The following is a 25100-nucleotide window of genomic DNA, read 5'->3' as shown; positions in this document are numbered from 1 at the left end:
TCAGCCACGGGGCCGACCCTGTAATCTACCTTTCTGTCCATCTTCAGCTTCGCCTCTTCCCACAGCTCTCCTCAGTCCAGCTATACTGGCCTTCTCCCGACTCCTGGAAGCAGCATGCTTCCTCCTGCCGTGGGACCTTCACAGATGCTGCTTCCTCCGATTGGAACATTCCTTCCCTTAACTCCTGCCCGTCTTTGAGATCTCAGCTAAAGTGTCACTTTCTCCCAGAAATCTTCCCTGACTTTCTCAGTCCTTTGTCTGCCTCTTTTCTGGAATAGTGTCTTTTTCCTCAGAGTACTTAATTTGTAGATTATATATTTGTTGGTGTGATTATATGAGCAGTGTTTGTCTACTCCCCTGGACTGTAAGCTCCATTGTCTGTTTGCCCACCCTTATATCTCTACCACCTAGCACTACACCTGGCACGTAGTGTGAGTTCAGTGAAAATTTGTTGAATGGATAAACTGTATCCATAGTGATCATTTTCTTTCATCTTTCCCGTTAAAATGAGAGAGCTGTCCCACCTGCTATCCCAGGCAGATCCTTGTCCTGTACTACTCTCACCTGAAGGTTGGAGAGCCTGTCCCCTCTCACCTTTTCAGGACGTTCTCTCTGCTGTGCTTCACTGTGTCCCTCCAGGTACTGAGCTCTCCTCCCTCTGTGCCAAGCTTCTCATTATCTCCATTTCCTCACCTCCCGTTACTTCTGAACTCATACCAGTCTTACTTCACCCCTCAGTACTTTATTTAAACTAGTGTTTAAAACTTCCTACCAGTGAACTCATGTAATTACATCCAGTAGACACGTTTTCATGTCTGTTTTGCTTGACCTGTCAGCAGCATTTGACTATTGATGATATTTCCTTGTTAAATTAACATTTTCTCTGAGCTTTTCTGGCGAGACACTTGGTTTTCCTCAAACTTTTTTGACCAGTCCTTTTCTGATTCCTTTTCATTTCCCCGTCCCTTGTAGGTATTCTCAAAGCTCTGAAACAACTCTCTTCCCTGTGATTTCTTTAGGCTATCTCATTCATATCTATGGCTTTAATTTCCATCTAAATTTTTATAATTCCTTAATTGATATTTCATCCCAAATTTCTCTCCTAACTTTATATATAATAAAACTTTATGTAATAATGTGTTTTATATCATACACATGGATAATATATACACCTGCTCCTCCTCCAGTGTTCCCCATCTCAGTTCACAGACACCAGCATCTTCTTAGTTACTCAGTCGAGAAACCAAAGGGTCATCCTTGACTCCTCCCTCTTCACCACTGTCGCAACCAATTTATCACAAAGTCCTTTCAGTTCTACCCACAAATTATAGCTCAAATCTATTCACATATGTTCCTCTCCCCCACTAGAACTCTAGTCAAAACCATCGGCATTCTGGCCGTTGCAACAGCTTACTAACCAGGTCTTGTTCCCCTTTTTTACTCTACTGTAGCCGGAGTGGTCTTTAAGAAATATAAACCTGAATCTTGTCACTCTCATGCTTAAAAAAATCTTTAATTATCCTCCCATTGTCCTTAAGGTTGCAGTCTGGATGTCTTATGGTTTACGAGACCCTGCGCATTCTGGTCCCTGCTGACCTCTCCAGCCTCATCTTCAAGGATTGAGTCCTCGTTCTCCGTTACTCCCTGCAGCCTGTAGCCGTCTATTTTAATGTCACCTGTACTTTTATCAAAGTTAGGATGACGACTCCATTCGTTCAGTTGCTTAAACCAGAAACTTTGCATTATCCTTGACTCCTCTACCCCTCACACCTCGTATAAGATCTGTCAACAAATCATGTTAGCTCTGTCTTCAAAATATGAGAATTCAACCACTGTTCACCATTTCCACAGCTGCCATCCTAGTTTAAACCACCCACTTCTCTTAGCTTAAACCACCTAGCTTAAACCACCCCGTTCTCGTGCTTGGATTTTTGCAGTAACCACTCCATGTTTTCTTTCTTGCTCCCCTGCAGTTTATTCTCAGAGAGTAGCCAAAGTGTCCATGTCTCTCCTCTTTTCAGAACTATCTAGGACTTCCTGTATCGTTCAGAGTAAAAGCCAAAGTCTTTACTGTGACCTACAAGACACTGCACGAACTGGACCCGTTACCTTACTAATCTTATCTGCTTTTCCCTCACTCTGCTCCAGCCATTTCCCGTCTTGTATGCCCATGGCCTGCCTTATGGTTTGACTGCATTATCTTCAACTTGCAGTGAGTTATAGATAAAGCTTTAGTGATACCATACAACTTAGCAGAAAAATGTGAGTTTCTTTAGTCATGACAGGTGGAAGAAGAGAGGGATGGGCATTTCCAGGAAATGAGCAAAGGCAGAGAGAGATGATCTCGGTGTGTTTATGAAATTGTGAGGAAACCACTTGAGCGTAATAAAGTTGCAGATAAATCAGGCAGACAGGTCAGATCACTTAGGTCTTGAAAGCTAGGCAGAGAAGGTGAAATTTAAAACAATAACTGATTAGGAGGTAGGGCAGCTAGGTGATATGATAAAGTCTTACTTGAGAGGGAAACTAATAATACTGGCTTCTAGTGTGTAGAGGACAGGAATGCTGCCGAACGTCCACCAATGCACACAACAACAAAGAATGTTCCAGAGTGGCAGTGGGAATGGAGAGATAAGAATGTTTCACAGGAAAAATGACTTGTTGACTTGGTGAATCACTGCATATATAAAGGGCAAAGCAAGTGGGTAAAATTGAATGTCACTCTAAGCCTGAGTAACTGATGAAAGTTGTGGTGGAAAACTAATCTGGACGGGAAGAAGTATGTTGAGTTTGAAGTGAAGTCATGGCCTCAGAACATAGTAAGTATGTATTGTCACATTTGCTACAAATACAGTGGGCAAAAGTGATCCTAATATGCACAGTGAAAAATTTAAATTAACTGTGGCCACATCCTCATCTCCAGTTGAGCATCAGAGAGCCAGACCTGGAGGTGGGGCTCTGTGAAGGCAGGAAACTTGCCAATTTGGAGTCCTTTGTAAAGATGTCGAGGTTGGGCAGGAGAGGGTAGCACTTGTAATAATTGTATCTTTTAAAGTAAGAATGATTCAAAATTAGTTTCTTTTACTATTTTTTTTCCAAATTGAGTGTGACGTATTCTTGATATATATACACACACACTCTTATTAAAATAATTGGAACATACATATAAAAAATTGTAATTTTACAGATTTCCTACTTTCAGACCATGCATATGAATCTCTTTTTCTCACATTCCATTTACTAGCACTTCTGTAAGTCTGCCTTGCAGCCTTAGCCGATGCCTATCCTGATGGCCTTTTGGCTTTATAGTCTGATATATTTTCTTGGTTCTGAAGGGAAGGGAAGTTATATTCAGAACGTTTAGTTTTGAACATTCAGAATTATACACTCTTAGGGATGGAGGAGATCTTATGCCTCATCTGGTCCAGTGGGTCGTCTAGTGTGTGATTCCCCTGCGTTAGTTTCTGGGGCTGCCATGACAAATTACCGGTCTCGGTGGCTTAAAACAGCAAAAATTTATTCTCTTCTAGTTCTGGAGGCCAGAAGTCCAAAATCAAGGTGTCAGTGGGCCGCTCTCCCTCCGAAGGCTCTCGGGGAGCGTCTTCCCATGCCCCCCTCCTCTGGTGGCCCCAGACCTTCCTTGGCTGAGACCGTGTAGCTCTGATGTCTGCCTCCATCTTCACGCGACCTCCTCCTCTTCCTGTCTTTTCTCTGTGTGTCTTTATAAGGACACTTAGCGGATTTAGGGCCCACCAGGATAATCAAGGATGATCTCATCTCAGGATCCTTAACTGCAGACATTTTTCCAAATCGGGTCACATTCACAGGTTCTGAGGAGCAGGATATGGACGCGTCTTTTGGGGGCCAGCAGTCGGCCCACTAAATCTGAATACTTGTCCATTATTTGTCTCCCATCCTCTGAGTGGCCACCTCTACCCAAGCTCTTTTGGATTTTGTCTAATTCTGTGGTGAAAGCAATTTTCCTGTAAGTTTACTGTTAGCTTTGGTTCTCCCTGCTTGAAGCTGTGAGAACAAAACCCACTGTTTATCTCTCTGAAAGCCCTTCATTTGCTGACCTGAGACCTCTGTCCTCCAGGCTCAACACTGCTGGTCCCTTCAACCATTTCTGTCAAAACGGTGGCTCCCATTCTTCTGGTCAGCCTGGTGCTTCTTCTCGGAAGGACTCAGAGGCAACAGAGAGGACACTGAATTTGTTATTGAAGACCTAGTACTGAGGTCATGTCTCTTCCACTAAGTCAGTCAGTTTCTTTTAAATAAGGAAAACACTGGACCACTCTTCTTCACTGCATGCTTTTTATAGTCAAATGAGATTTTACAAAACCTATAAGAAACATAACCTATAAGAAAGTTTCCAATTATTTGTCTGTATACTTGTACCAAAGCATTGAGTCCCAGAACTGAACGTAGACCTCTCAGTAGAGTCTGACCCAGTACAAAGTACTTGGTAGCAGCACTTTCCCTGATTGTCTGCTCTATTTCTGTTCATACAGCCTGCGATCACGTTAGTTTTTTGATATTCATGTCATAATTCTTGTGTGTGTGTGTGTGAGGAAGATTGGCCCTGAGCTAACATCTGTGCCAATCTTCCTCTATTTTATATTTGGCAAGCTGCCACAGCGTGACTTGATGAGCAGTGTGTAGGTCCACGCCCAGGATCCCAACCCCATGAACCCCGGGCCACCGAAGCAGAGCTCAGGAGCTTAACCATTATGCCACCGGGCTGGCCCCGTAATTCTTTACTCATACTGAAATTACTGTGTACTAAAGAGCTCCAAATAATCTTCACACATAATCTATTTACTGCTAATTAATTAACTTTTGCCATGTAAAGTCAGTGAATTTTTCAAATAATTTGGAAATAGAATTTAATTTGAAAAAGAATTTAATATTGGTCATTTTAATTGCCTTTCTGTTAGACTGTGATAGTGGGAAAGGTGTAGTTCCTCCCCCAGTCATTTAATATAATACCCCCTTTCGTGAATCCTATTTGTGTTGCTAAGGACACTTTTCTGGTAGTGCTTGAATGACCACATTCTTATCTAAACCTTCTACCGTCTGCTTATGTGAGTCTCTCTCCATATTGAATTAAGATGCCTCTGATTTGTATCTTATGTCCTGATAGTAATAGGTTTTACCCTTTAAAATGGATTTCGTTTTTCTAGATTGCTTAATCTGTAAATCCATGTACTTTTTCAAAGTAAGATGAATATGTACTGGTTATAAGCCATTATACTGTTACACTTGAAGTAACCCCTTAAGAATTTGAAAGCAGTCTGAAATGTGAAACTCTGTCCTAATATTTGATCTGTCTTAAAATTACCCTGTTTGAACCTTTCACTCTACTCACTCTTCAGATTTGCGACTCTTTCCATAAAGAAGTCCCAATGAAGTAATAAAGTCAGTGTTGTGAGATCCATTTTTCTGGAATTTAGAGGCTTGATTTTCAATGTATGCTTATTTCTATTTACTCTTCCAACATTTAAAACAGTTTCTATATTTATAACTTGAAAGTAGAGATGTGTGTAGATTTGGAGAGCTGTGCAGTTGGTCTATATGTGATGGTTTATAGAATAACAACTACACAGTACAGAGCCTTAGAACTCTAGTAGATTCCTTCCAAATGCACCCATGTTGTTATATCTTTGCAATTAGGTAGTGTCTTTGTGAGCTACCCCATACAAATTTAAATGATTCCCAGACACCCGTAAAAGCCTGGTGTTGCACTTTACTTAGCCTGAATGTGCTTTGCTGTCATTTTAATGCATCTCAATTTAGGACCAAACCACATGTCCTAGTTTATTTTTTACTGCTTCAATTAAATGCAAAGCTGTATCTTCTAGATGCGCCTGTGAAGCATTTGCTCTTCCATTAGTAGAGAATAAAGACAACTCACGCCCTTGTTCACTCCCCAGTGCCTGCAGTTTTACAGCACAACAGATTTACCTTTTGGACAGTATGTAATCGGCAGCTGTTCAGAATTCAAGATAAAGCTTTTAAATTCTATTTCCTTTCTTTTATTTTCTCTAGAAAACAATATTCCCCAAGCTTTATGGGATGTATCTTTTCCTCAGGCAGTTGAAATTAAGAATATCCAGTAATTGTCACCTACCGTTCATTTCAGTAAGATTATTTTATTCTTGAGAGTAATTGTAAATTGCAAAACTAAGAAAAGTGAAGTTTTCTTCTTGATCTCAGCTAAGTTGTGAGTGATCTGCTTGTAGAGAAATCTGTTTCAGAGGATAAAAATGTATGCTTGGTCTTGAGAATCAGGAAAATATGACTAGAATATAGGTATACTCTAACCTTTTTTCTTCATTTGCAGGAGTAGGAAAAGGGAAATAGTGAGAGAAACTTCCTCCCTAAAATAACTCATCATCTTTATAAAGATCCACGGATCTCATGCCTTTGTTACTTCAGTTAGTCAGGTTAAAGTGGAAAGTCTGCTGAGAGCTCTATGGCATGAGTACATTGCCTTGTAGAAGTAACATCCAAATAGCCACCCCTGAGGATGGGAATGAATGTTTTATGAATTTTCACTCATTTGGTGCTGTTGATTTGACTGGCCACCTTAAAAGAAACAAAAATCTTATATATATTGCATTCAAGTCTGGGTTTTTTTTTCCTTCTGAAATCTTCCTCTCTCATTTAGTAGAAGTTGAGATGTTAGGTCCAAGGTATTAGAGGAAAAAATTTCTAGGATCTTAATCTTCCGGGGGTAAGTTTATGATATGTAAATATGAAACATAGTGGCCTCACCTCCTTGGGATTGGTGGGTCATTTTCTTATGTATTAGTCCCTTGTTGCATGACCTATTCAATTTTTCCTTTGAAACAAAGCAGCCATTGTTCTGATTTGACTAATGTTATGAAGATATTACGATAATAGGTGGCAATGACTATAATTAAATGATTTAGTCCAAGTCTTCAGATGTTTTTGCTGTATCCGAGAAACGTCCACCTTTGTCAACAACCTGGAGATTAACTCAAGTTTTGGAAAACTTCTGATCCTATTTTATCTTGTTTAGGTTTCCATTATACCCAAAAGGAGGGGAGAAGTTGCAATTTGATTACGGTGTCTATCTTCTGAACAAAAATATAGCACAGGTGAGTAACTCCTCTTCACGCCCCTCCTACTTCCCACGTCCTTGCTTCCTTGGATGGCTAACCCTCTTTCTTTGGAAATAAGTACTACACTTGGCTCTTTTATTTAACCAGTTACAGAGATAATGCAGAGTTCTTTTTTGGCCGCAGTCTTACTCTATGCCATTATAAATACTACAGAGAAGCAATGGGTACAAATTGGAATCCTCCTGCTGAGCTGAGAAGCCGTTCACTGAGTTGTTAGTTGCTGGTAGACTGTACTTGAATGTGTGGGCTTCATAACTGCTTGTCTCTGCAGCCTTGACTGGTAATAGCGTTGACTGGTAATAGCATTCTTCTCTTAGACTGCTTCTAGAGACCCATTTTGCGTTGGGAATTCTTATGGTGTCAAGTTTGGTGCCTTTGGCAAATCCTCAATGGTCTCCTCACCTTATTATCGAGGGCCCAAAAGAAAAGGCCAAGCACATGGTCCTTCCAATCCATCTTGGATTTTTGTGGCTCTCTCAACATCACACCAGTTAGTATCTCACTTAAATAACATCTTTCTTCACGCCGTAGAAAGCTGACAGATGCTTGGGTTGCATTTTCCTGAAAGAAATATGCAGTATTTCTTTAGCACACTTGCCTCTACTCCGAGAGGTAGACATTCTGTGAATGTTCCAGTTGTAAAGGAAGATCAGCTTCAATGCTTTGTTTTTATTTGGACTTCCTTCCAATTAGAATATCACCTGGATCGGTATCCACAGTTTGGCTGTTACTTAAAGACATTATTAGCCGTATCCTCAGACCTTCTCTTTTTATAGAAGCAATAAGATTTGTGATGCTTTTGTTTTTATGAGCCCAAGTTGCCTCTATCCATATGAATCTCAAATTCACTGAACAATTCCCTTATTCATTCCTGATAGATCTAGAACTATTCCTCCATATCGTGTCATCTTTGCCCTTTTTCCCCTTATCCAGCCTCAGTTTAATGTTTTTTAATTTGGTTTTTATGGAGATTCTTGTCTTTTTCTGATATTAGATCAAATTTCTGGTTTGCAGTCCTCAATTAATCATTTGATCTATAACCTCACGCTCATTGCCCTCTCAGTCACATTGCTTTCAAGGGCTACTGCCGCTCCACTTACGTGCTTTACTCCAGGCAAGCACCCTTGCTCACAGTCTCCAGCCCATGACTCATCTTTCCATGTGCCATTCATCCCACAACTGATGCTTTCCCTTCCTCCATTTTTTGCAGAGAAGTATCTTAGTCTAAGAAATAGGAGTTTGATTTCAAGGCTGTCTAGCTCACACCACTGATCACAGTTGTCCTACCATGGAAAAACAGTGCTTAGACAGACCTGGTCAAGAAGTGGCCAGACTAAGAGTGCGTTAAGGGAGAAGAGGTCTAAGTAGATTAGAGAGCACCTCCAGTGAAGTCAGCCAGGGTGGAAAAGAGCACGTGGACACTGGGGCGCCAAACCTGGGAGGCAGGACATCAGTAAGGTGGGCTTCATTTAGTGGAACTGAGTTCTGGTCTGAGTTCAGAAATTCTTCTCTCCTTGCCCTATTTGCTATTTCTTTTTTTTTCTTAAAAATTTTTTTATTGTGGAACATTTCAATCACATACAAAATAGAAAGAAGAATAATAACGCTCATGTATCCATTACCAAGCCTCAGCAGTTATGAAATTATGGCCATAATTGTTAAGTATTTTGGTATGTGACTCTAAAATATAACAAGTTGAAAGTAATTATTTTTTCTTTTGTTCTTTTTTCAAAATTTTGGTAAGATTGGTTTATAACATTATGTAAATTTCAGGTGTACATCATTATACATTTCGGTTTCTGTGTAGATTGCTATCATGTTCACCATCCAAAGACTAATTACAGTCCATCACTACACACATGTGCCTGTTCACCCCTTTTGCCCTTCTCCCTCTTCCGTCTGCTCTTCCCCTCTGGTAACCACAAATCCAATCTCTGTCTCTATGTGTGTGTTTGTCGTCATTTGTATCTTCTACTTATGAGTGAGATCATACGGTATTTGACTTTCTCCCTCTGACTTGTTTCACTTAGCTTAATACCCTCAAGGTCTATCCATGTTGTCGCAAGTGGCCAGATTTCATTGTTTCTTATGGCTGAGTAGTATTCCGTTATCCATATACACCACATCTTCTCTATCCGTTCGTCCCTTGATGGGCACCTAGGTTGCTTCCAAGTCTTGGCTATTGTGAATAATGCTGCAATGAACATAGGGATGCATGTGTCTTTATGCATTTGTATTTCATGTTCTTTGGATAAGTACCCAGCAGTGGAATAGCTGGATCATATGGTAGATCTATTCTTAATTTTTTGAGGAATCTCCGTAGTGTTTTCCATAATGGCTGTACCAGTTTGCACTCCTACCAGCACTTCCCTTCTGTCCACATCCTCTCCCACACTTATTATTTCCTGTCTTGTTAATTAACGCCATTCTGATGGGAGTGAGGTGATATCTCATTGGAGTTTTGATTTGCATTTCCCTGATGGTTAATGATGTTGAACATCTTTTCATGAGCCTGTTGGCCATCCATATATCTTCTTTGGAGAAATGTTTGTTCAAATCTTTTGCCCATTTTTTTAATTGGGCTGTTAGCTTTTTTGTTATTGAGATGTATGAGTTCTTTGTATATTTTGGATATTAACCCCTTACCAGATACATGGTTTGCAAATACCTTGTCCCAATTTTTAGGCTGTCTTTTCATTTTGTGGATGGTTTCTTTCCCTGTGCAGAAGTTTTTGAGTTTGATGTAGTCCCGTTTGTTTATTTTTTCTATTGTTTCCCTTGCCCGGTCAGACATGGTACTTGAAAATAATGCTGCCAAGACGGATGTCAAAGAGCATACTGCCTATGTTTTCTTCTAGAAGTTTAATGGTTCCAGGTATTACATTCAAGTCTTTAATCCATTTTGAGTTGATTTTTGTGTATGGTGTAAGATAATGGTCTACTCTCATTCTTTTGCATGTGCCTGTCCAGTTTTTCCCAGCACCATTTATTGAAGAGACTTTCCTTTCTCCATCGTATGCTCTTGGCCCCCTTGTTGAAAATTAGCTGCCCATAGATGTGTGGATTTATTTCTGGCCTCTCAATTCTGTTCCATTGATGTGTGTGTCTGTTTTTGTGCCAGTATCATGCTGTTTTGGTTACACTTGCTTTGTAGTATATTTTGAAATCAGGGAGTGTGATACCTCCAACTTTCTTCTTTTGCTTGGGATTCCTTTAGCTATTTGGGGTCTTTTCTTGTTCCATATAAATTTTAGGATTCTTTGTTCTGTTTCTGTGAAAAATGTTGTTGGAACTTTGATAAGGATTGCATTGAATCTGTTGATTGCGTTAAGAAGTATGGACATTTTAACTATGTTAATTCTTCCAATCCAAGAGCACAGAATATCTTTCCATTTCTTTGTGTCTTCTTCAATTTCTTTCAGCAATGTTTTATAGTTTTCAGTGTACAGATCTTTTACCTCTTTGGTTAAGTTTTTATTGCAATTGTAAGTGGGATTGTATTCTTAATTTCTCTTTCTGCTACTTTGTCATTAGTATGTAGAAATGCAACTTATTTTTGTATGTTGATTTTGTATCCTGCAAATTAACCATATTCATTTATTATTTCTGAAAGTTTTTTAGTGGATTCTATAGGGTTTTCTATGTATAGAATCATGTCATTTGCAAATACTGACAGTTTCACTTCTTCCTTCCAATTTGGATCCCTTTTCTTTCTTTTTCTTGCCTGATTGCTCTGGCTAGGACTTCCAATACTATGTTAAATAAGAGTGGTGAAAGTGGGCATCCTTGCCTGGTTCCTGTTTTTGGAGGGATAGCTTTCAATTTTTCTCTCTTGAGAATGATATTAGCTGTGGGTTTGTTGTATATGGCCTTTATTATGTTGAGGTACTTTCCTTCTATAACCATTTTATTCAGAGTTTTTATCATAAATTGTTGCTATATCTTGTTAAATACTTTCTTTGCGTCTACTGAGATGATCATGTGATGTTTATTCTTCATTTTGTTAATGTAGTTTATCACGATTGATTTGTGGATGTTGAACCATCCCTGCATCCCTGGAATAAATCCCACTTGATCATGGTGTATGATCTTTTTAATGTATTGTTGTATTCCATTTGCTAGTATTTTGTTGAAGATTTTTGCATCAATATTCATCAGTGACATTGGTCTGTAATTTTCTTTTTTTGTGTTGTCCTTGTCTGGTTTTAGTATCAGGATAATGTTGGCTTTGTAGAATGAGTTAGGAAGCTTTGCCTCCTTTTCAATTTTTTGGAAGAGTTTGAGAAGGATAGATGTTAAGTCTTTGAATGTTTGGTAGAATTCACCAGGGAAGCCATCTGGTCCTGGACTTTTATTTTTTGGGACGTTTTTGATTACTGTTTTGATCTCCTTACTGGTGATTGGTCTATTCAAATTGTCTGTTTCTTCTTGATTCAGTTTTGGAAGGTTGTATGATTCTAAGAATTTATCCATTTCTTCTAGATTATCCAATTTGTTGGTGTCTAGCTTTTTGTAGTATTCTCTTAGAAGCTTTTGTATTTCTGATGTGTCCGTTGTAATTTCTCCTCTTTCATTTGTGATTTTATTTATTTGAGGCTTGTCTCTTTTTTTCTTGGCGAGTCTAACTAAAGGTTTGTCAATTTTGTTTATCTTTTCAAAGAACCAGCTCTTGGTTTCACTGATTTTTTCCTGCCATTTTTTAGTCTCTGTTTCATTCATTTCTGCTCAATTTTCATTATTTCCTTCCTTCTGCTGATTTTGGACTTTGTTTTTTCTTCTTTTTCCAGTTTCTTTAGGTGCACTGTTACATTGTTTGAGGTTTTTCTTCTTTGTTGAGGTAGGCCTGTTTTGCGATAAACTTTCCTCTTAGAACCACTTTTGCTATATCCCATAGATTTTGGCATGTCATATTTTCATTTTCATTTGTCTCTAGGTATTTTTTTATTTCTCTTTTGGTTTCTTCATTGACCCAGTCGTTGTTCGGTAACATTGTGTTTAATCTCCACATATTTGTGACTTTTCTGATTTTCTTCCTGTAGTTGATTTCTAGTTTCATACCTTCATAGTCAGAAAAGATGTTTGGTGTTATTTCAGTCTTCTTAAATTTATTGAGACTTGTTTTGTGGCTTAATGTGTGATCAATCCTGGAGAATGTTCTGTGTGCATTTGAAAAGAATGTGTATTCTCTGGTTTTTGGATGGAATGTTCTGTATTTATCTACTAAGTTCATCTGGTCTAATATGTCCTTTAAGGCCAGTGTTTGCTTATTGATCTTCTGTTTGGATGATCTATCCATTGGTAAGGGGAGTGTTCAAGTCCCCTACCATCATTGTGTTACTGTATATTTAGGTGCTCCTAGTTGGGTGCATAGATGTTTACAAGTGTTATATCCTCTTGTTGGATTGTTCCCTTTATCATTATGTAGTGCCCTTCTTTGTCTCTTGTGACAGTTTTTGTTTTAAAGTCTATTTTGTCTGATATAAGTATTGCTACCCGAGCTTTCTTTTATTTGCCATTTGCATGGAGTATCTTTTTCCATCCCTTCACTTTCAGTTTGTGAGTGTCTTTAGGTCTGAAGTGTGTCTCTTGTATACAGCATATATCTGGGTCTTGGTTTTTTGTCCAATAGGCCACCCTGTGCCTTTTGATTGGAGCATTTAGTCCATTGACATTTAAAGTAGCTGTTGATAAATATGTACTTATTGCCATTTTGTTACTTTTTTTCTGGATGTTTTAGTAGTTCTTCTCTGTTCCTTTCTTCTTCTCTTCCTCTCTTCCCTTGTGGTTTGATGGCTTTCTTTAGTGTTATGTTTGGGTTCCTTTCTCTTAATTATTTGTATATTTATTATAGGTTTCTCATTTGTGATTACCATCATGTTCATATATAATAACCTAACTAAATAGCAATCTATATTGAGTTGATGGTCTCTTTAGTTTGACCTCTTTCTAAAAGCTTTACTCTTTTGCTCCCCTCCTCCCACATTTTATGTTTTTGATATCATATCTAACCTCTTATTTTGTGTGTGTGTATCCATTACCCTCTTATCATTGAAACAGGTAATTTTAGTACTTTTGTCTTTTGACCTCCCTATTATCTTCATAGGTGATTGATCTGCTGCCTTTACTGTATTTTTGCCTTTACCAGTGATTTTATTGCCCCCTTTTTTTTTTTTTTTGAAAATTTTCTTATTCCTATTTGTGGTCTTCTTTTTCCCACTTAAATAAGCCCCTTTAGGGAGCCTGCCCTGTGGCCAAGTAGTTAAGTTCGTGCACTCTGCTTCAGTGGCCCAGGGTTTTGCTGGTTCAAATCCGAGGCTTGGACATGGCACCACTCATTGAGCCATGCTGAGGCAGCATCCCACATGCCACAGCTAGAAAGACCCACAACTAAAAATACACAACTATGTACCAGGGGGCTTTGGGGGAAAAAGGAAAAATAAAATCTTTATTAAAACAATAAGTAAATAAGTTCCTTTAGCATTTCTTGTAAAACTGGCTTCTTGGTGATAAACTCCTTAAATTTTTGCTTGTCTGGGAAATTCTTTATCTCTCCTTCCATTCTGAATGATAACCTTGCCTGGTAGAGTATTCTTGGCTGTAGGTGTTTTCCTTTCAGCACTTTAAATATATTGTGCCACTCGCTTCCGGCCAGTAAGGTTTCTGCTGAGAAGTCAGCTGATAGCCTTATGGGGTTTCCTTTGTATGTCACTTGTTGCCTTTTTCTTGCAGCTTTTAGGATTCTCTCTTCATCTTTAATTTTGGACATTTGAGTTATAATGTGTCTTGCTGTGGGCCTCTTTGGGTTTGTCTTGTTTGATGCTCTTTGTGCTTCCTTACTTGGATGCCTGTTGTCCTGCCTTACATTAGGAAAGTTTTCAGCTATTATTTCTTCGAATAGATTCTCTGCCCTATTGTCTCTCTCTTCTCCTTCTGGGACACCTGTAATACAAGTGTTAGTGTGCTTGATGTCGTCCCAGAGTTCCCTTAGACTGTTCTCATTCTTTTTAATTCTTTTTTCTTTTATCTGTTCAGCTTGGGTGATCTCCTCTGGTCTTTTGTCCAGCTCACTCATCCATTCTTCTGTTATCATCTACTCTGCTAAGTGAGTCCCTCTAGTGGATATTTCATTTCCAGTATCGTATTCTTCATTTCTGATTGGGTCTTTTTTGTATTTTCCAGTTCTTTGTTGACATCCTCACTGAGTTCATCCATTCTCCTCCCAAGATGTGAGCATCCTTATGACTTTTTCTTTGAACTCTTTGTCAGGTAGATTGTTTATTTCTGTTTCATGTAGTTCTTTTTCTAGAGTTTTGTCCTGTTCCCATACTTGAAACGTATGCCTTTGCCTCCTGGTTCTGCCTCTTTTTCTGTGCTTAAATCTATTTATTATGTAGGTCAGCTGTGTCTCCTGATCTTGGAGAAGTGTCCTTATTTAATGGACACCTTTTGCAGCCCAGCAATGTGCTTCCCTCTCATCACCAGTTCCAAATGTTCCAGGGGTGTCCCCTGTGTGGGCTGTGTGTGTCCTCCTGTTTGGTGGGGTTGCTCTTGCTGCAGGCGCCCAGGGAATCTGGGCTGTCCCCCTTGCTGGCTGGTTGTAATGCTCAGCTGCATCTGGCTGCTATGGACCCTTCAGTCGCTTTATTGGGTTTGGGGAGCCCCAGCATAGTTGGCTGCAAGGTCTAATAGCACATTCCTGTTGCAGTTTTTCTGTTAAATGAGTAGGCCCCCAGCATGGCTGGTTGCTAGGCTCAGGGCTTACAATTACTGTAGGCCTCTGGCCTGCAAGGCTGTTGTCAGCACTCTCAGGATTGCATCTGAGTGGGGCTGGCCCCAGGCACAGGAGCACCTAATTGTTTCATGCTTTGAAAGGTGGGGCTGATCCCCTAAGTGACTGTTTGAGAAGTACAGGTCTTCTGCTGCTGACAAGCCCCATGGCCCACAGGTCCACACACACTGTCAATACAGTCCTGGCCCCTGCTTACATCCTGACCCCCTGGAGGATACCCAGTGACCCCACTGCAGAGGTCCCCACACACACTCCACCAACACCCCACACACTCCACCCACACACCATGCCCTGCAGACATGGACCCACTCGCCTGCCTACAGTGGATCCAGGCACCTAGTCTATGCAGGCTAAAAAGTTGCCCAAGGGCTTGCTATTGGGTGTTGCCAGTCCCTAGGGTGGGCTTCCTGCCCTGGCTGAGCTGGATTAAATTGGTGCTCTAGTGGGTGGGCAGACCCTGGGCTAACAGGCCTGGGGAAGAACTCCAATGACATCTGCTAGCGTCTGTGTCAGCACACCTTTACTAGGTCACAGTAATGGCTGCTGCCAATGTCTCAGTCCCTAGAGGTCTCACCTCTCACCAGAATGCACCCAGAGCCTATCAAGTGAGTCTCTTTTCACTAAAGGACGGTGTACCCTTCTTTCTGGTGATTTTACATTGCTTTCCAAAATGGGTAAATTTGTGCATGGGCTCTTTAACAGCTGGCTTTTTTCTACTTGTGCCTGATAGCTTTTCTAGGGATATTCCCCACTGTAGTTAATAGCCAGTAAAGCCAGATATTGTGACATTCATCTCAGTTGTGCAGAGTCTGAAGGATGCTTATAGCAGTAACAGTCCCCAACTCAGGTCCCCTACTCCTCCAGGGAAGGCTGCGTACCTTAGGATTGCTCCCGGTTGGCTGTGATGCTTCACCGCTCTCAACAGTGGCTTTTTTCTCTCCAGAAAGGAATTTCTGCCTCTTCCACCTCAGTCAGGTCTGTCCCTTGTTGCGGGGGTCCTTTTTATCCAGTTTTCAGTTCTCTCTCAGGGGTTATTTTTCCAAGAATAGCTGTAACTTGGTTGTGTTTGTGGGTTGAGGTGAGTTCAGAGTCCGCCTATGCTGTCACCTTGACACCAACCATATTTTGTATTTCTTGCTTTAAGCACATAGGCCCTAAGGTCACAAGTCTGTTGGAAGCTTCCAGGTAAAACTAACTCCTCGTTAAGGCTAGGTCCGAAATGCCTGGATTTCCTCATAAATCCCAGCTTCAAACACACACACACACTCTTAGTTCTTTCTTCTCAAAGCCCACTAGCAATGCCAAAAGATGGTATAAAGAGGTTCCCAGAATAGCCCAGCCTGCTTTGAAAGCAAGACAAAGGTGGAGGCTGACAGTGTGCAGTAGAAAATTTGGGAAAGACAGCCCTTCACGTTAGACTCTTGGCTCTGGCACCTGTTCAGTTCTTACTCTGGAGCACTTCCTAATTAGCCTCGACCTTATTCTTAAGTGAACCAAGGCCACGTGTATGCTGAACTGGTTTTATTCGTCTGTTTAAAAAATGGATTACTTCTAGTAATTTTATATCCTCTGCAACTTTATACTCTTTTTGAAAATTGAGAAATTAGTTTTGTGCATGTATTTAAGATGAATAGGTTAACCTCTCTAAATCCATATGGAGCAACTATCTTGCTCTGTGGTGTTTTTTCATCACTGCCATGGTAGTTTTAAAAGGAGAGGACAATAAACTTCTTATAAACAGAATTTCTTAGATTTCGTGGTTCATTCAGGAAACTTCTTCTGAGCATTTGGAAGAAAACTTTTAGCAAATTTATGACCTTTAACCTTTTTTTGCTTTAACTCTGTACCATCTCTTACTGTTTTAGGGAACTGTCTCATTTTGTCTTTGGCCTTACTACCATCACTTTATTACATCTGAATTTATAGCAAATCAAAGAACCATTAATTATGATGGCTTGTAACCAAGTATTATATCAATAAGATATTTCCAGCTTTTGAAGGTTTGTTTTTATATACATATATACCAATACATGTTGTCAAAGGGGAGTCTGTCTTCTCAGCCAGTTTCCTTTATACCCCATCTCTAGAGATGTGAACAAATCATACTGTTAAAATGGCCCCACCTCAGTAATTTATAAGCCATGTTAGTGGAGGTGGATGAAAGCATTGGCATGTGTTAAAGTGCCAGAGAAAAAAGGAGTGAAGTCATTTAATACTGCATCCATAACTTGGTTGAGGACTTGAATAGTCAATAGGACCTTTCATCACAACCAGAAGTAGTAGTAAAATCACTTTTTTGGTAGAGGAAATGACAGAATTTAGTAATATTTGTTACTTCAGTATTTGGGATCAGTCCAGCCCAAGTTTTGAAAGCACAGGCTTAGAAAGACAGGCCTTTAAGTAGAAATCCTCAAGTGTTGTTTGAAGAGCTGAGAGGATTGGTAAGGCCTGCTTGTCCTCTTCCTGTCACTGCTGTCTGAAGGTGTGTGTCTGTGTAGGCTGGATTGGGTATTAAAAGGGAATAAAGCAAAATGCTTTGTTTTTAGCACCATTGACTAATATTTTTCAAGTGTCAGCCTCTTTGTCTGGAAATAGCCGCCTTCGGTTGGTCAGCATGTAACATTATAGGAATGTGCCTGGCAAAATTCAGGTACAGTGTAATTAACATTGATTTTAAAAACCAGATCCTCCTATAATTGTCAGTAAGTTTATTAGAATTCTTGTATAGCACAGTAGTTTGCCTTTAGTTCCCAGAGCATAAAAAAAGAATCAAAAATTACAATAATTTTTGTCTTATATTTATGAAGAGCTTTATAGTTTTAAGGTACATACATATATATCCATGTGACCCTCAGTATCACACTGAAAAGTGAAAAGGGCAGTTAATGTTAAATGAATTTGAAGATAGTATGGCTTTTGACATCCGTCACTCCAGTGTGGTGTCACATAATCTGATGGGCTTGGCAGAGATTCCTTTACTTGCATATACTTCATTGTTCTATATATTTCCATCCTAAAAGTGCACAGAATCAAAGAAGATGATTCCCAGATAGAAGAGGAACTGAATAGTTCCTTAAGACCAAAGACAATGACTATTTTGCATGTTAAGCTATTTCCATTAGTAAGTACAATGCCTGAAACACTGTAAATTCTCAAAAGATATTTAATAAATGAATAAATGGTGATATAGGCCATCACACAGCTAAGAAACTGAGATCCAGAAAAGTTGTGACTTGCTTAAAATTGACGAATTAGTTTATTCAGCAAATATTTGTTGAGCATCTACTGTGTGCTGTAGAGAAAGAGAGAGTTAGGTTCCAACAGATAGAGTAGGGAATAAGACACACACGTTCCCTGACTCATAAATAAGTTAGACACAAAAGGACAAATGTCGTATGATTCCACTCATGTGAACTATCTGGATTAGGCAAATTCATAGAGACAGAAGGTAAATTAGAGGTTCCCAGGGGCTGGGGGGAGTTATTACTTTAACACGTACAGTTTCTGTTTGGGATGTTAAAATAATTTTGGAAATAGATAGTGGTAATACTTGCATAATATTGTGAATGTAATTCATGCCACTGAATTTATACACTTAAAAATGGTTAAAATGACGGGGCTGGCCCTGTGGCCGAGTGGTTAAGTTCGCGCGTTCCGCTGCAGGCGGCCCAGTGTTTCGTCAGTTCGAATCCTGGGCGCGGACATGGCACTGCTCATCAGACCACGCTGAGGCAGCGTCCCACATGCCACAACTAGAAGAACCCACAACGAAGAATACACAACTATGTATTGGGGGGCTTTGGGGAGAAAAAGGAAAAAATAAAATCTTAAAAAAAAAATGGTTAAAATGACAAATTTTATGTTATGTATATTTTTACAAAAATTAAAAAAATAATTTAATGTACTAAAACCCATTGAATTATACACTTTAATTGGATGAATTGTTGGTATGTAAGTTCTATTGCAGTAAAACTGTTTGAAAACAAGAAAAGTCCCTACCTCATTAAGCTTACCATCTGATGGGAAGAGACAGACAATAAACAAAATAATTTTAGATTGTGATAAGTGCTATGATAGAAATTAATTAGGTGATATAATAGGAAGTAACTGGAGAGGTACCTACTTTAGATAAAGTTGTCAAATAGGCCTTATTGAGGAAGTGATATTGAGCTAAGACATGGAGATGACAAGGAACCAGCCATGCAAAGAGCTTGGAAACAGTAAGTTTCCTAAGGCCATGGGAACAGCTACTAGTGCAAAGGCCCTGGGTAGGAAAGAGCTTGTTGTATTCAAGTAACAGGTAGAAGGCTAATCTGGTAGAAGAGCATAGTAATAAAGGGTAGAGGTAGCCAGGCAGCATATCATATAAGGCCTTAGAGATATAGTAAAGGGTTTGAATTTTGTTCTAAATATGAAGGAAAGCCATTGAATAATTTAAGCAGGAAAGTGACTTGATTTGATTTGTTTTTTTGAAGATCTCTCTAGCTGCTCTAACGGATTATAGGGAACTAGAAGTAGAAGCAAAGTTACCACTTAAAAGGTCATTTCAAAAGACCAGATGAGAGTTGACGTTAGTTTGGACTAGGATAGTAGGGATATAGATGGAGAGAAGTGACAGATTTAAAATACATTGTGAACGTTCAACATCACTTATCGTCAGGGACATGCAAATTGAAACCAGTGAGACATCCCCTCACAACTGTTAGAATGGCTGTTATCAAAAAGAGAAGAAATAGCAAGTGTTGGCAAGGATGTGAGAAAAGGAAACCCTAATGCCCTGTTGGTGGCAGTGTAAATTGGTGCAGCCACCATGGAAACCAGTATAGAAGTTCCTCAGAAAATTAATGTAGGACTGCTGTATGATCCAGCACTTCTGCTTCTGACTATTTTATCTGGAGGAAACGAAAACACTAACTTGAACAGAGATCTGCACCCTGACATTCACTACATCATTGTTTATAATGGCAAAGATATGGAAACAACTTAGGTGTCCCCATCAGTGGATAAATGGGTAAAGAAAATGTGGTGTATATACAATGGAATATTATTCAGCCGTGAAAAAGGAAATAGTGCCATTTGCAACAACATGGATGGACCTTGAGGGCATTATGCTAAGTGAAATAAGTCAGACAGAGAAAGACAGATACCATATTATCTCACTTATGTGTTAAATCTTAAAACAAAAACCGAATTCAGATACAGAGAACATATTTGGTGGTTACCAGAGGTGGAGTATAGAGCGGTGGGCAAGATGAGTAAAGGTAGTCAAAAGGCACAAAGTTCCAGTTATAAAATAGATAAGTCCTGGGGATGTAATGTACACTATGATGACTATAGTTAATAATACTGTATTGTATATTTAAAGTTGCTAAGACAGTAGATCTTAAAAGTTCTCATCACAAGAAAAAAAAATTTGTAACTGTGTGGTGATGGATGTTAAGTAGACTTTTATTGTGGTGATCATTTTGCAATACATACATATATCAAATCATTGTCGTATACCTGAAACTAATATAATGTTATGTGTCAATTGCTTCTTAATAAAAAATAATAAAACCATATTATGACAGATGAACTAATGGATTGAATTTGGGAGGTGAGGGAAAAGGAATAATCAAAAATGACTCCTAGTCATTTCATGTATGAGCAACTGAATGGATGAACATATCATTTGTTGAGTTAAGGAAGGGTCCAGAGGATGGGTAGGAGAATCAAAAGTTCTGCTTTGGAAATGTTAAGTTTTAATTGCCTTTTAGAAATCTAAGTAGAGTTATCAAATAGGCAACAGGATGTATGGGTCTGCAAGTCAGTGAATGGAGGTCAATACTGGAGATACAAATTTGGGAATCATCAATATAAAGATATTTAAATCCATGGAACCAGGTGAGATCAATGAAGGAGAGAATGCAGAGCTGAGAAGAGAGGCAGATGCAGACATACAGAAACATGGAATGGGATTTAGCCCAGAAATCACTTTTAGAAGTTGGATGGAGGAGGACAAACCAGCAAAGACTTAATGATTTGGAAACTAAGAAAAGTCAATTTCTGGAAGGGAGGAGTAATCACCTGTCAGATCCTACTGTCAGTTCAAGTGTGCAGTGGACGTGGGAACGTGGAAGTCACTGGCAAGAGCGGTTTCAGTGGAGCAGCAGGTGTGTTGAGTGGATGGGCAGTGAGGAAGCGACATTGATTGTGGACGGCTCTTCTAAGGTGTTTTTGTGAAATGAGATAAGTAAATGGGTTCATAACTCAAAAGGACTGTGGGATTAAGGGAAGTTTTTTTTGTTTTTTGCTCTTTAATTTTTTTGTTTTGTGGAGATGTGGAGTTGATGGTTCGTTTTGTTTTTTAAGATGGGAGATATCGGGGCATGTTTATATGCTGATGAGAGAGATCAAAGAGAGGGAGAAATTGTCAATACAAGAGAAAGAAGGGACGCTTGAAGGAGTAAAGTTTTTGAGAAGAGGAGAGGAAATAGGATACAGAACATAAGTGAACATGTTGATCTAAGAGAGGAAAAGGAGACGCTTTCAACAAACTCATAGTTTAAAAAAAACAGCCAGTTCCACTTAAGAATGTCCTTGATGAGTAAAAATTGTTACTTATATTACATCTTGACCCTGACTACATATCTTTTTAATATTCCATGTGATGGAAGGGGAAATACATAAAGCCCTCTGCTGTGTACTGAAGTGTAGTGGTGGTTTCGAGGAACAGCACTTGTTGTTCAGTTGAGTTGCTGACTACACTAGCGGATTTCTTCATGGAGCACCATCTTTCCTGGAAAGAATGACTTGACAGACAAATGACAAACTATTCAGACTCGGGTATTTGGCAGACATTTTTCCAAAAATGAATGAAGTGAGCCTCTCTCTTGAAAGAAATAAACTTATGATAAAATCTAAGGTTTTGAATGAAAATTAGTATTTCAGAAAACTTATGTTTGCCCCCATGAGACTGAGAGCTTCCTACTCCTTAAAGATGTTTTTGCTGAGGTTGGTGGTGATATTTAACAAATGTGATTTTTAAATATTTTATAATGAATGTGTCGACATTTAAAATCTATATAACTCAGTGAGCTAGTATTTTCCAAATGACTAATGTATGATGCTCTAAAATCATGTACAAGTAAAGATCTGTTCAAAGTACAAAAAAAACCCCAATGGGTTTTAATGTAACAAATGTGAAAAGCATGTTGATATGGTTTCAGAGACTACATTGCTATTAAACATTAAGAAACTGCTACTTGTTGAATTTGGGAGTAGTATCAGAGGAGAATATCCACAATTATCTGAAAAGGCTATTAAAATACTCCTTTCTTTTCCAACTACATATCTGTATGAGGCTGGATTTTCTTAGGAAACAGCATATGGTAGCAAAATGAATGCAGATGAATATGAGAATCCGGCTGTCTCCTGTTAAGGCAGACATTGCAAAAGAGACTTGCAAAACTGTAGAACAATGTCACTCATCTCTAAATTTTCTTTTTGGAAACTTATGCTTGTTTTCCACTAAAAATATTATTTATATTAAGTAATTGATTTCTATTATTATTTTTAAATAAATTAATACACATTTCAAAGTTTTCTTAATTTTGACTTCTAATATGTAGATACTGATGATTATGGCCCCCATAAACAAAAGCTCTTTGGGGTCCTCAATAATTTTAAGAGTGTAAAAGGAACTTGAGACCAAAAGCTTTTGAGAACTGCTGTCCTAGAGAATGTGACCATCCAGATTTCCTATAAAGCACCTCAATTGCTCATAGTCTGATAAACCAAGACGTGTGTCAGCTCCCCAAATGTGGAAACATTATTGGAGACCTACCAATTTGAATTCCGACGATACTGTGCAGAACAAGCCCTAAGACCGGCAGCTAACGCTGGATTCTTCCCGACTGCTTTTGGCTTTTCTTAAGCCAGAGCTCTTCTCTCCTTTCTTGAAAGCCCAGGGACTTCAGAGTAATATTTTGAGGATATAGTTTACAAATACTAGTGATGATTTTACGTTTGTGTTGAGTGTAGTGGCTTTTGGTATACTTTTACTTCTGTATCTCGTTTCATGTTCTCTGAAGGGTGTTGACCAGGTCTATCTTTAGAGATAAGGAATTGAGCTGCTGTTATGCTAATTTCCCCAGGATGACAAAGCTGTTAAGTGGCAAACAGAACCCAAGACCAAATCTTCTGAGGTCAAATCCGGCTATATCCCACTAACATTGTATCTTTTCTTTCTTTCTTTTCTTTTCTTTTCTTTTTTTTTTTTTTAATTTGGGCCTTCTTATAATCGTGTGAGGTCGACAGGGCACGGACAGTTATCTGTCTTTTACAGAGGAGACCCTGAGTTAAGTAGAAGAACCAGGATTAGAATGTGAGGACTTTCTCACCTCTCTTCCTTTTGCTCTCTTACCTCTTTCCCCTCAAGTTATTTTAAGACTTCATAGAAAGTAAAAGTAGCTTCTCCTTCCAAAAACAGTTGGAAACCTCTATTCTGCCAAGGCCATGGTCTTTCTCTAAAACTTGACGACTCGTGGGCCCGCAGTGCACACTATTTAGAGGGGATCAATGCCAGCTTCTACCCAGCAGCTTAAATTCATGCCTATTTCTTCAACATATAGTCCAGTCTGTATGACACATGGGGAGAAAATGCATTTTTATTTTCTTAATTCTCCTTGGAATTAAGAATACAAATTCCAAATATGGTTTAATACATTTAATTAAAAATGTCTTTTTTCCCCCTGCTGCCTACAAAATTTGCCAGTAATGTAGTAGAAATGATTTTTTGAAAGTCTTATGCCTATATCTTAAAAAAAAAAGCTTTACGGAGATATCATTTACATACCATACAACCCACCATTTAAAATGTGCAATTCAGTGGTTTTTAGTTACTCACTGAGTTGCATAGCTATCACCACAGTCAATTTTAGAATATGCTCATTGCCCCCTAAAGAAGCCGTGTACCCATTAGCAGTCACTCTCCATTCCTGCAAAACCCCCATTCTTAGGCAGCCACCATTCTGCTTTCTGTTTCTTTAGATTTGCCTATTTTGGGCATGTCATATAAATGAAATCATAAAATATGTAGTCTCTGTGACCCACTTCTTCCATTTACCGTAGGTGCAAGGCTCGTCTGTGTTGTAGCATGTATCGGTCGTTCCTTTTTATTGCCAAATCGTTTTGTCAATTTGAAGACGTATGTGGATATACCACATTCTACTCATCCATTCATCAGGCTACAGAAATCTGGCATATTTACACTTTTTGGCTATTATGAATAATGCTGCTATGAGCATTCATGTACAAGTTTTTGTGGGGACATATGTTTTCATGACTCTTGCTTATATACCTGGGAGTGGAATGGCTGAGCCATGTGGGAACTGTGTTTAACATTTTGAGGAATTGCCAGACTGTTTTCTAAAGCAGCTGCACCATTTTATATTCCCACCAGCAATATGTGAGCTCCAGTGTCCCTACGTCCTCACCAACACTTGTTATTTTCTGTCATTTTGATTATAACCATCCTACTGGATGTAAAGTGGTATCTCATCATGGTTTTAGTATGAATTTCCCTGATGGCTGATGATGTTGGGCATCTTTTCATCTGCTTATTGGATGTTTGTGTATGTTCTTTGGAGAAATGTCTGGTCAGACCATTGCCCATTTTTAAATTGGGTTATTTGTCTTTATTTATTGCATTGTAAGAGATCTTTATGCAACTTACACACAAGTCCCTTCTCAGGTCTGTGATTTGCAGATATTTTCTCCATTTCTGCAGGTTGCCTTTTTCACTTTCTTGATAGTGTCCACTGAAGCACAAAGTTTTTTAGTTTTAAGTCCAGTTTTATCTATTTTTTCTTTTCTTGCTTGTGCTTTTGGTGTCATATCTAAGAAAGCTTAGCCCAAGTACTTTTAGGACTTTTTCTGTGTAGTTTTAATTGTACGTTTAGGTCTGTGATCCATTTTAAATTAATTTTTTTTGCATAGTGTAAGGAAGGGATCCAACTTCATTCTTTTACATGTAGATAACTGTTTGTCCCAGAAAACTTTGTTGAAAAGGCTACTCTTTACCCATTGAATTGTCTTGGTACTCTTGTTGAAAATTAACTAACTATAAATGCGAGAATTTGTTTCTGAGCTCTAAATTCTTATCCATTAATCTATGGGTCTCT

At 38.9% G+C, this 25100-nt stretch overlaps 1 protein-coding gene across 6 annotated transcripts in view; it reads left to right on the top strand.

The window, feature by feature from the left end:
- UVRAG (UV radiation resistance associated) overlaps positions 1-25100 on the top strand; it is a 298705-nt gene that overhangs the window by 214134 nt on the left and 59471 nt on the right. For 5 of the 6 annotated variants that reach the window (XR_011541145.1, XR_011541146.1, XM_008515930.2 and 2 more), the window contains one exon: positions 7046-7124. Coding sequence is in view for 4 of the 6 variants with exons in the window: in XM_008515930.2 (XP_008514152.2) it covers positions 7046-7124 (79 nt within the window). In the remaining 2 variants the exon portion in view is untranslated. Of the gene's footprint in view, positions 1-7045; positions 7125-14327; positions 15913-25100 lie in introns of those variants that run through there. The other variant, XM_070624089.1, reaches the window with a different exon arrangement.

This window comes from Equus przewalskii, chromosome 6, assembly GCF_037783145.1.
Source record: "Equus przewalskii isolate Varuska chromosome 6, EquPr2, whole genome shotgun sequence".
NCBI classification, from domain to species: domain Eukaryota; kingdom Metazoa; phylum Chordata; class Mammalia; order Perissodactyla; family Equidae; genus Equus; species Equus przewalskii.
Note: the sequence above shows the minus strand (reverse complement) of the source record. Positions and strands in the feature narration are given on the sequence as shown.